This window comes from Aquarana catesbeiana, linkage group LG11 (assembly GCF_042186555.1).
Source record: "Aquarana catesbeiana isolate 2022-GZ linkage group LG11, ASM4218655v1, whole genome shotgun sequence".
Lineage (NCBI taxonomy): Eukaryota > Metazoa > Chordata > Amphibia > Anura > Ranidae > Aquarana > Aquarana catesbeiana.
Genome location: NC_133334.1, coordinates 282,581,374 through 282,593,975, shown reverse-complemented (window position 1 = coordinate 282,593,975; position 12,602 = coordinate 282,581,374). Strand labels below are relative to the sequence as shown.

At 46.3% G+C, this 12,602-nt stretch overlaps 1 protein-coding gene across 1 annotated transcript in view; it reads right to left on the bottom strand.

The window, feature by feature from the left end:
* The window catches only part of ZNF276 (zinc finger protein 276), a 40,270-nt gene that overhangs the window by 11,215 nt on the left and 16,453 nt on the right, over positions 1 to 12,602 (bottom strand). The window contains exons 5-9 of the mRNA XM_073605963.1: positions 9,532 to 9,607; positions 9,000 to 9,083; positions 5,978 to 6,088; positions 3,742 to 3,817; positions 3,549 to 3,666 (exon numbers count right to left, since the gene is read on the bottom strand). Of these exons, the coding sequence (XP_073462064.1) occupies positions 3,549 to 3,666; positions 3,742 to 3,817; positions 5,978 to 6,088; positions 9,000 to 9,083; positions 9,532 to 9,607 (465 nt within the window). The remainder of the gene's footprint in view (positions 1 to 3,548; positions 3,667 to 3,741; positions 3,818 to 5,977; positions 6,089 to 8,999; positions 9,084 to 9,531; positions 9,608 to 12,602) is intronic.

The window sequence follows — 12,602 nt, the reverse complement described above, 5'->3', positions numbered from 1 at the left end:
CGGCCGAAGCCGCTGCACTGTCAGTCTCCAGGCTATTACCCCCTCCCCACCTCAACCCACCGCCGACTAGCAAGAGGTATATTGTCACTAAATAGGATAAAAAAGGCGCTGGGTGTCAGTGTAGTGGGTCACCTATGTCTTCACCCCCCCACTGTCCAGGTGATAGTCCGCCCCACGGGAAGCAGGGGGAGATGGTCCACTTTTTAGTAAGCACAGCAGTTAGTAGCAACAGTAGTGGTGGTAAAAATTAGCAGCCGGTACCTTAGTGCAGCTCCTGGATGCTCCTGGCAGTGGCTGTGGCTCCTCCTGCCCTGTACTCACGCTGTCTCAGCCGCCACTTCCCGCAGGTGACGGGAGCGTTGCTCAGGCGACCGCTCGGGCAGAAAGCCCAGCCCCCTTCTCCCCGCTCCGAGGGCTCGGGACTCTTCCTGTTCCGGGCGGACGTACCTCTATCCCGGGGTCGCACTCCGTCTCGGGCTGGCGGGCAGGGGAGAAAAACAGCCAATGAAGCTTGCGGCAGGGGGGAGAGGCTCATCCAGGCAGGCTCCGGGCGCAAGGCAGATCAGACGGACACGGAGGCATCGGGCTAGGGGAAGCTCACGCACGCCTCACCTCCACTCACTCTAGCATCCCGTCACACATCCGGTCACGCCCCCCGTCTCCCGCCCTAGTCGGGACCATTCCTGGTGATGTTTTTTCTTTCTATTTCAGTAAACATCAGCTTTAAATATCTGGAACATCCCGGTATGGAAACATTGTGTCTTTCTTCCCTTCCTCTCATAATGCAGTACAAGGTGCAAGGAGGCCAATTACCACACTAGAGAGGGCTGTCATATGGGGTCTGTGGGAGGGTCCTGCTGAGCAGTGGCGGCTGGTGCTCAATATTTGTACACTAACCCCCCCCCCCCCAAGACTCTCCCCGGCCAATCGGGGCTTCCTGATTGGCTGAGTGAATGAGGAAGACAATAGTTCTGCAGTGCTCTGTGCCCCAAGCCCACCCTTTTTCAAAGCCAATTAGAGCCTCAGGCTCTAATCATGTGCTTCCAAAAAAAACCCATTGGAATCCATGGGTCGGCATTTTCCATGTAGATTAGGGGGCGGAATTCATAAATAAGGGGGGCGGCACCCCTGTGCCATGCATTACAGGCGTCACTGGTCCTTATCCCTGTGTAAGCACCAACCTGGAATTTATACTGGGCTTCTTCTTGGGGGAAACAAGGCAATGGCAGAGTACAGATAAGGTACTGCAGGCTGAAGACCATCAAACAACCCACTAAGGCCTGTGCCACCCGGGCTTCAGCTTGCATAAGAGCGGTGTGGACAGCAAGCTTTGTTTATGCTTTTAACCACTTGACAACCAGCAACGTCCTGACTGAGTGGTTATACGGGGATGATATGCAGCTGCAGGCATCATCCTTGTATTGTTGTTTTCAGCCAGCAGTCAGCTTCCTTGTAAAATCAACCCAAGTGGCTAATTAGCTGCTAGACTGCTTTTACAGGCGGCGGGAGGGGACGCCCCACCTCAGAATGGCCCTGATCATCTCTATGGTCTGAAAAACTGGAAGCAATGAGCATTAAATCACTTTCGGTTTCACAGTTGGAAACAAACCATTAATGTTTTGAAAATAAAAAGCATTGGATCATTCAGATTTTGCTATGATCCAAAGCAACGGGTCTCTCGTTGCTGCTCCTGGCCCCTCCCTCCTGACGAGTGCCCCCCCACAGTAAGTAATTCTACAAACAATCCCCCATAATGACAACGTGAAAGAAGTTTGATTGAAATCTTTACAAATTTATTAAAAATATAAAAAAATCCCATGTACATAAGTATCACAGGCTCCTCCCATGTACATAAGTATCACAGGCTCCTCCCATGTACATAAGTATCACAGGCTCCTCCCATGTACATAAGTATCACAGACTCCTCCCATGTACATAAGTATCACAGACTCCTCCCATGTACATAAGTATCACAGGCTCCTCCCATGTACATAAGTATCACAGGCTCCTCCCATGTACATAAGTATCACAGGCTCCTCCCATGTACATAAGTATCGCAGACTCCTCCCATGTACGTAAGTATCACAGACTTCTCCCATGTATATAAGTCTCCCATGTACATAAGTATCACAGGCTCCTCCCATGTACATAAGTATCACAGGCTCCTCCCATGTACATAAGTATCACAGGCTCCTCCCATGTACATAAGTATCACAGGCTCCTCCCATGTACATAAGTATCACAGGCTCCTCCCATGTACATAAGTATCACAGGCTCCTCCCATGTACATAAATATCACAGACTCCTCCCATGTACATAAGTATCACAGGCTCCTCCCATGTACATAAATATCACAGACTCCTCCCATGTACATAAGTATCACAGGCTCCTCCCATGTACATAAGTATCACAGACTCCTCCCATGTACATAAGTATCACAGGCTCCTCCCATGTACATAAATATCACAGACTCCTCCCATGTACATAAGTATCACAGGCTCCTCCCATGTACATAAGTATCATAGACTCCTCCCATGTACATAAGTATCACAGGCTCCTCCCATGTACATAAGTATCACCGGCTCCTCCCATATACATAAGTATCACAGGCTCCTCCCATGTACAGAAGTATCACAGGCTCCTCCCATGTACAGAAGTATCACAGGCTCCTCCCTTGTACATAAATATCACAGACTCCTCCCATGTACATAAGTATCACAGGCTCCTCCCATGTACATAAGTATCACAGGCTCCTCCCATTTACATAAGTATCACAGACTCCCCCCATGTACATAAGTATCACAGGCTCCTCCCATGTACATAAGTATCACAGGCTCCTCCCATTTACATAAGTATCACAGACTCCCCCCATGTACATAAGTATCACAGACTCCTCCCATGTACATAAATATCACAGGCTCCTCCCATGTATACAAGTATCACAGGCTCCTCCCATGTACATAAGTATCACAGACTCCTCCCATGTACATAAGTATCACAGGCTCCTCCCTTGTACATATCCTCTTTACAGCGAGATCTGGGGGGGGGTCTATAAGTCCCCACATCTCTCCTCTAGGAGAGAGAAAAAAAAAATGATCTCGGCTTCCCAGGCGAGGCGGCGGTATTTCTCCAAATGCAGAGGCTGGGCGTGACGTCATAACATCCGAACGATCAGAGACTTCGGGGACCATCTGGCCCGATCTTGCCGATCACAAGGGAGGCCTGGTAGAAGCACCGGAGGGCTGCATGTAAAAACGATCGTATGATTGTTCTTATGGTACAGGAATTCGCCAGCTCTAAAAGATATTTGAATGATGTCTGTAACTGCACCCACCATTCAGATATTACTGCTCAAGGTCTGTGATGTCATAGGATGTTGGGCGGGTGGGAAGTGGTTAAGGAGGCTGCTAGCAGGTTTCAGGATTTCTTGAAGTTGGTAAAAGCCTACTAGCAGCCTCCTTAAAGTCTCAATCAGCATGCCCATTACGATCGGTGTTTAGCATTTACAAATTGGAGCTGAATGGTATGTTCAGTAGAAGTGCAGTCACCTGTGTGGATGAGCTTGACGTGTCTCTGCAGGTAGCGGTCTATCATGAACACTTTGTTGCAGCCGGGATGTGGACAAGGTCGCTCTCGTACCTCCTCGTGATGTTCCTTAATATGCTTCTGTAAGACAAAGCCCAGAAGTGACTTTGTGTTCCAGGAATGACATTCAGGATCACCCATTGTGCTCCTACCTACCTTCATCCCATCGGCACCTCTGTAGACGGCAGTGCAGCCCTGGTAAGGACACTTGTAGATTGTAGGCAGCTCCTCCCTGGAAGACAGAGTACAATTGGTGTCTTCACCATGTCTGCCATTGGTGGGGAATGCTTAGAAAGCTACAACCTAAAATCGCCCATCCTTCCCTACATTGATGAAGTCCTTCCCTATATTGATGAAGTCCGTCCCTATATTGATGAAGTCCTTCCCTATATTGATGAAGTCCTTCCCTATATTGATGAAGTCCTTCCCTATATTGATGAAGTCCGTCCCTATATTGATGAAGTCCTTCCCTATATTGATGAAGTCCTTCCCTATATTGATGAAGTCCTTCCCTATATTGATGAAGTCCGTCCGTATATTGATGAAGTCCTTCCCTATATTGATGAAGTCCGTCCCTATATTGATGAAGTCCTTCCCTATATTGATGAAGTCCTTCCCTATATTCATGAAGTGCTGATGTCACTTCTCTTTTCATCCAGAGCCTGACTTGCCTCCTATGTGAGATTTATTTGAATTTGCTCCGGAGCCCTCCCTCCACTTGTGGCATAAAATTCCACCCCTCCTCGTAAGCGAAGGGCCGGCCACCAACCAACCAGACCAGTGAGACTACAATAAGCGTGCGTCCATGACCCAGGACCCTCACCACCCAATCACTATGCAAACCTGGTCCAGTCACCGGTTAGTACATAGCTGAGGAGGAAGGGCTCCAAGGGGAACTTGGCCTCTAGCGCCCTCTGTGATAAAACAACTGCACAGAATGCTCTGACTTGCTGCTGGCTCTCACTCTACTCCCGTTGGCTGTTGTGGGGGATCATTTCAATATAAAGAGCAGAGGAAGGGGCCGGTAAAAATGTACTTTACCAACCCCTTCCTTGTCTAAATGAACACAGTGAGTGATCAGTACCGATCACTATGTTAATTTATAACTGAAGTATAGTAAACTGTGTGTACTATGCTTTGGTTTGTGAACAAATGGGAAGCCTCTGTATAGAGCTCTTCCTGTTCATTCATTTTGTGCCGCTGAGGCTGCAGAGATGAAGACTGAGAACTGCGTCCTGAATCTCCTTCCTCTGTCTCAAAAGTGAGACATCGGGGGTCTGTTTAGACTCCTGATATCTCACCAAAGCCCCCCCCCCCCAACAGGGCTGTTAAAAAAAAAATGTAAAAAAATGAAATAAAAAAAAATACTGACACCATCTGCTGCACTATAACACCAACCTCTGCCGAACCCCGGTGATCTTTGATCTCTTTCATGTTGTTCAGGTTGATCCCCGCCTCTCAACGGTTGCCTCCCGCTGCTATAACCTGTTGTGCAATTAGTTGGGTGGAATTAATCTCTGATTGGGGGTGGGAATTATTACTATTGAGGGATATATTATCCCTACTGTGACAGTCCTGTGGAACCCAGAATCCCTTGGGGTGGTTGGGGAACCCTTGTTCCAGCTCCCCATACACCTCCTATGTCTCCTATGTCCAGCTCCCCATACACCTCCTATGTCTCCTATGTCTAAGTCCCCCCCTTTCTCTAATAGAGGCTCACCTACCATGGTTTATAATCTCATTCACACCTATTATATCATTTACAACTTGTGGTCTGAGGATGTTTTCAATTCCTATTTATTTATTGTGATTATTGAGTCCATAATTCAACTTTTGAAAATGTGATGCAGAAAATTACTCTTTTTTGCCAAATAGGATTATTTAAAGCGGAGTTCCGCCAATTTTTTTTTTTTAAAGTCAGCAGCTACAAATACTGCAGTTGATGACTTTTAAAATAAGGACACTTTACCTGTCCCAGGGCGCCCACGATGTTGGCACCCGAAGCCGATCTGTCCCTCGGCTCTCGGGCGCCCCGGCCATCCTCTTCGGTAAGGTAAATCAGGAAGTGAAGCCTTGCGGCTTCACTTCCTGGTTCCCTACTGCGCTATTCTACTGGTCCCTGATGTCTCCTGGGACCTGTGTGTCTCCCAGAAGACAGGGAGGGGGGGGACAGGGGACGGAGAAGGAGCTGGAAGTAGCATAGATACCCGCGGGTGGCTCGGGTATCTATGCCTGGGAGTGGGAGCAAAATACCTGGATTAGACATGCAAGGTGCCAAATGTGACACCGGAGGGGGGGGGCGGAAAAGCGGAAGTTCCATTTTTGGGAGGAACTCCGCTTTAATTGCATATATATTGTTTTTAATTCCTGAGAAAAGTGGCCCCATACTCACCGTTCTCTTTTAATCATATTCTTCCAGCCTGGCTTGGGGCCCGGCTTCTTCCTCTCCCGGGGTTCTCGGGTCTTCCGAGCCTCTCTGTGTCTGCTCTTCCTTGGAGCGATCCTGAATGGCCAAACAGAAAGAGATCAGTCCCTAATAGGAGGAAAGAACCCGATATAATGAGATCAGGTATCTAATAGGGGGAAGGGACCCGATATAATGAGATCAGGTCTCTAATAGGAGGAAAGAACCCGATATAATGAGATCAGGTCTCTAATAGGAGGAAGGGACCCGATTTAATGAGATCAGGTCTCTAATAGGGGGAAGGGACCCGATATAATGAGATCAGGTCTCTAATAGGAGGAAGGGGCCCGATATAATGAGATCAGGTCTCTAATAGGAGGAAGGGACCCGATATAATGAGATCAGGTCTCTAATAGGAGGAAGGGACCCGATATAATGAGATCAGGTCTCTAATAGGAGGAAGGGACCCGATATAATGAGATCAGGTCTCTAATAGGAGGAAGGGACCCGATATAATGAGATCAGGTCTCTAATAGGAGGAAGGGACCCGATATAATGAGATCAGTCTCTAATAGGAGGAAGGGACCCGATATAATGAGATCAGGTCTCTAATAGGAGGAAGGGACCCGATATAATGAGATCAGGTCTCTAATAGGAGGAAGGGACCTGATATAATGAGATCCGTCTCTAATAGGAGGAGGGGACCCGATATAATGAGATCAGGTCTCTAATAGGGGGAAGGGACCCGATATAATGAGATCCGTCTCCAATAGGAGGAGGGGACCCGATATAATGAAATAAGTCTCTAATAGGAGGAAGGGACCCGATATAATGAGATCAGTCTCTAATAGGAGGAAGGGGCCCGATATAATGAGATCAGTCTCTAATAGGAGGAGGGGACCCGATATAATGAGATCCGTCTCCAATAGGAGGAGGGGACCCGATATAATGAGATCAGGTCTCTAATAGGGGGAGGGGACCCAATATAATGAGATCAGTCTCTAATAGGAGGAAGGGACCCGATATAATGAGATCAGGTCTCTAATAGGAGGAAGGGACCCGATATAATGAGATCAGGTCTCTAATAGGAGGAAGGGACCCGATATAATGAGATCAGTCTCTAATAGGAGGAAGGGACCCGATATAATGAGATCCGTCTCTAATAGGAGGAGGGGACCCGATATAATGAGATCAGGTCTCTAATAGGGGGAAGGGACCCGATATAATGAGATCCGTCTCCAATAGGAGGAGGGGACCCGATATAATGAAATCAGTCTCTAATAGGAGGAGGGGACCCGATATAATGAAATCAGTCTCTAATAGGGGGAAGGGACCCGATATAATGAGATCAGGTCTCTAATAGGAGGAAGGGACCCGATATAATGAGATCAGGTCTCTAATAGGAGGAAGGGACCCGATTTAATGAGATCAGGTCTCAAATAGGAGGAAGGGACCCGATATAATGAGATCAGGTCTCTAATAGGAGGAAGGGACCCGATATAATGAGATCAGGTCTCTAATAGGAGGAAGGGACCCGATATAATGAGATCAGTCTCTAATAGGAGGAAGGGACCCGATATAATGAGATCTGTCTCTAATAGGAGGAGGGGACCCGATATAATGAGATCCGTCTCCAATAGGAGGAGGGGACCCGATATAATGAGATCAGGTCTCTAATAGGGGGAGGGGACCCAATATAATGAGATCAGTCTCTAATAGGAGGAAGGGACCCGATATAATGAGATCAGGTCTCTAATAGGAGGAAGGGACCCGATATAATGAGATCCGTCTCTAATAGGAGGAAGGGACCCGATATAATGAGATCCGTCTCTAATAGGAGGAAGGGACCCGATATAATGAGATCCGTCTCTAATAGGGGGAAAGGACCCGATATAATGAGATCCGTCTCTCAGAATGTTCAGAACTACAGAAAGCAGAGAACTCCCTCACTGCTCCGTTCAGCCGCCCGTAGTGGGGTGGGTAGCATGTGACTCTATACCATCACTGCCTTGTGACAGTGCTGGTGCTTGGGAAAATGCCACTCTGGCACCCAGCACTGTCACATGTGGGCGATGAGAATGTCCTTTGTACATATGAATGATATGGAGCTAGTACAGGGCTTCTTCACTTCACTTCTGGCAGCTGAATGGAGCTGCCATTAAAGTTCACCTTTACAAAAAAAACTGCCTGTGCAGATAAGGGGGGAGGGGGTCTGTAGAGCTAACTATGCAGCTCTGATTGAAGATAAATAAAGCCTTGCTATAAGTGTAGGCCATTTACGTACCTCCTGAAGCCTGACTGGAATACTCCCAGGACATTGCTAAGTGAGGCCTACTAGTTAGTGTTTGTCATCAAAATCGTAGGAGTGAGCTCTTTCTATGATTCAAAACCCCAGCGACCCCCCCCACATTCCCCTCTCCCCTGATGCAGTAGCTCTGAGATCAGCGTTTGAGAGCGCCCTCCTGTGATGATGGAGGCTAACACTAACTAATAAGCCTCACTCAGCATTGTCCTGGGAGTATTCCACGCAGGCTTCAGAAGTATGTAGAGGGAGGGGGAAAAAAACTTCTGTCCGGCTTCCCTGTCCTAAAGCTGGCCATAGACGCTTCTTTTTCTTTTGTTCAGCCAGCGTACTGAACAAAAACAAAAAAAGAGTGGATGGAGGAATCTTTCCTCACCAGGACGTGGTATTATGACAGAGAGACCCGGACTATCCGAATACACTGATCAGCGGATGCAAAAATAATTTTTTCTAACATGTCCCTTTCCACAGAAGTCGAAATGACTCCACACCGATAGAGATTCGGCTGGTCTTTGCTGAACCGGATGAATGGTGGTCAGTGATTGGCCAGCTTTAGTCGGTGATTCACAAGGCAGAGAAGTGAGAACTAGAAAGAGTCCCGACACCCCTGACAGGAAGTCAGCAGCTCCTTTATCTCTATTCTCCTGACTTCACATAGAAAAATCTGTTTTAGGATCGTCAATTATTTGTCAGATGTAGATAGATTACCTTTTCTCTGGATACGGTTCAAAGGAGTCATCTGAAGACAGGAGGTCCCCCCTCTCCTCTCCATCTTCTTTACTATGAGACTCTCTGTAGAGAGAAAATTCGTTTCTGACTTTTAGCAACATTTACCTGTATAGAGCCACGACAGGGTCATTATACATACATACATATAAAACACACACATATATAAAACACACACACTAGAGCTGCACGATTTTGGATAACATTTTTTGCTTTCAATTTTTTTGCTTTAAAGCTCACGATTCGCGGCGTAACATCATCTTTCACATTATACAAAAAACTGAACTAACTTTACTGTTTAGCTTTTTTTTTTTAATTCATTGAAGTGCATTTTATTTACAAAAAAATTGTGTTTGAAAGACCACCGCGCAAATACAGCGTTTTATATATATATATATATTTACACACATAAACACACACACCCCTACCTGTCTACCACCTAGATTGCCATTTGGCTTTTAATAAAACCCATTCATTCTGAACCTGTCCCGTTTGTTGCACACGAGCCACTCACCCGTCTGACAGGTCACTGCCCTCCTCCTTCTCCAGCTCATTGGAAGTCTGAGGGAAATCTCCTCCAACTAGTTCTTCTGTAAGAAAGAAAATTCAGAACGTCTCTTTTTCACTCTATGGAAGGATTTAAATAGAAACAACCAGCAGGTAATGGCACCCGATTCATGAATGCCAACATCCCGATGTAACGACAAGCAGAGAATTCTAAAGGCATTCGGCCATTCCACATGTTCGCACATATAGTATAAATATAAAAAAAAAACAAATTAATTTTTATTTGAAACATATTAAAAAGAGAAAAGAAGAAAAACAAATACATGAAGCCCACAATTGTGATCAGAACATGTTGGTTACAATCCTCTTCACTCTCACCACACGTTTCCAATAACACTTCATCGGGGGAAACAGGAATAGCTCATGTAAGTTTGTTGGTTAGCTTTACCGATGGTTTCCTCATCTCTAAGGAAGAAAGTGTTGTTCGAAACGCATTGGATGTGAAGAGAATTGTACCCAACATGTTCTGATCACAATTGTGGCCTCATGTATTGCTTTTATATACTTTTCTCTTTTTTGTATGTATCAATTAAAATGCATTGTTATATTTATATGTGTGAACATGTGGAATGCCTGAAAAGTCCTACCAAAATTCAGGATTCAATGGTTATTGAAGTATTAACACCCCACCCCCATTCTCATATATTAGACTTATTAAATGTGTTACTTAAGATGTGTATTTATACCTAAATGGGAAATCTTTATATTTTGGGTGCCAATCCGCAATCTTACTTCTCCTTGACCTAAAAATTAAAGTGATTGTAAAGGCAGAAGGTGCATTCTATGCATTAAGATAAAAAGCCTTCTGTGTGCAGCAGCCCCCCCAATACTTACCTGAGCCCCATCTCTATCCAGAAGGAACTGCAGCTCAGCTCAGGGGCTGCCTATAGCAAGCTGCTTCCTGTGGGGGCACCCGACAGGAGGGAGGGGCCAGGAGCTCCAGCCAGGGACCCGAGAAGAGGAGGATCTGGGCGGCTCTGTACATATCCACTGCACAGAGCAGGCAACTAGAACATGTTTGTTCATTTTGTTTTTTTACAATCACTAAGTATTTCATGGGATACAACATCATACACCTGAGCTTCATAGAATGTTATGCATCCCATTACCTGCAGGTGGCGCTTCTGCTCAGAATTCTCCTTGCTGTGTCCCCTCCACAGCCCCGGATCCTGCCTTAAACACCTTATGGCACTGTGAAGGTTGACAGCAGCAGGAAAGATTCACCCCTCACCCACCCCCTTCTGCCATTCATATCGCTGGGCACGCGCATCGGGTCCCGAGTGACGCGGCGGGGGTGCACACGCGCCCCTCAGATGGCCTGGGAAGCCCAGGACGTCATACGACGCCCGCCCAGGATTAGAGATCCCTCCTGCGGACGTCATATGACTATACACGGGATGTGAAATGGTTAAGATAAAAAAAGCCTTTTGTCTGTAGCAGTGTCCCCAGCATCCTCTAATACTTACCTGAGCCCCTTCTCTCTCCAGCGATGTCCACGAGTGTCTTAGCTGTCCCAGAGACTCCTCCTGATTGGCTGAGACACAGCAGCGGTGCCATTGGCTCCCGCGGCTGTCAATCAAAACCAGTCAGTCAATCAGGGGAGAGGGGGCGGGGCCAAGTTGGGGCTCTGTGTCTGAATAGATACACGGAGCTCTGACTCGGTTCGGTGTCCCCTGTATCAGGCTGCTGCCTGGGGGTCACTGGATAGGAGGAGGAGCCAGAAACAGCAAAGTGGGACCCGAGAAGAGGAGGACCCGGGAAGTATAACATGATTGTTATTTTTAAAGGAAAAAAAAAATGAGCCTTTACAATCACTTTAAATCAACAAACCACGTGTCCCCGAGATTGGGATATTCCCTTGTGTGTTCATTAACAAATATCTGACATAAAAGTTGTTTTGCAAGCATCTTATGATGAAAAGAGTGTATGGCGAACAGAGCGGGCGCATGCATCCAGGAAATAGTCACAAAGGATCAAAGCGCACACATAAGCGGTAGAGGTGTATATACAGATGTACACTCAGTGGGGTAGAAGAGATGAGAAGTGTTGTGTCATGAAGAGATCAGGAGAGGAACGCAGAGCAAGATAAAGCGTCCAGAGAGGGAATGACAGGATATGATGTAACCAGATTGTGATCAAACGTTTGTGCCAACATATGACTCACAACCAGCAAATCTCTCACCATCTGCCAACGAGGGAGGAAAGTCGTCTCCATAGGAGAAGAAGTGGAGGAGTGAAATGGAATTTAGAATTCAGGGTGAAGAAAAGAAGAAGAGGTGAAGAGAGAAAAGGGAGAAGAGGATGATTCTGATAGAGGAGGAATAGGGGGAGGGGTGGAGGGGGCAGCGTAGGGAGTAGGAGGATGGGCTGGTAAAATTCGGAGTCGGCGTTTAGTTTGGTGGAGATTATCTGAGCCATGGTAGCCAAATCAAGAAAATGCTGCATTGTTAGGGCCTCAGGTACACACAGGCGTTTTGATGGGATTTTTCGGTCTCTATATGTGTCCATGTACACATACAGGTGTTTAGAGGCAGGTAAAAAAAAATCCAAAGTAAACCATTAAATTACATCAGGAAAAAAACAACATACGGTAATATTATATTGTGTTTATTTTCTGATGAAATGTAATGGTTTACTTGGGATATTTTGTTTATTGCGTTATCTTGTCTGTTACCATATCCTATAAAGGAAGACAGAAAAGTGGATCCCGAGGAAGCTCTTTCTGGGTGAAATGCGTCGCACCCACCATGATTCAAAGCTGGTTGTACTTGATGGATATGGCTTTTATTGTGTATTTTAATGTACTAAAAAAAAACAAAAAAAAAAAACAAAAAAACAACTGTATATTTGTCGTTATTTTGGCACACAATAGAACCCCCCCCCCCCAGTCTCTCCCTTCTGGGGGAACATTGAGAACACAGTTTGTTGAATGGTTTAAATTTCAGTGCATAGCGCCTTGTTATTGTTACATTGTGGCTCTCCACCCATTTAACGTCAGAACCTCCCAGCCCTTTAAAG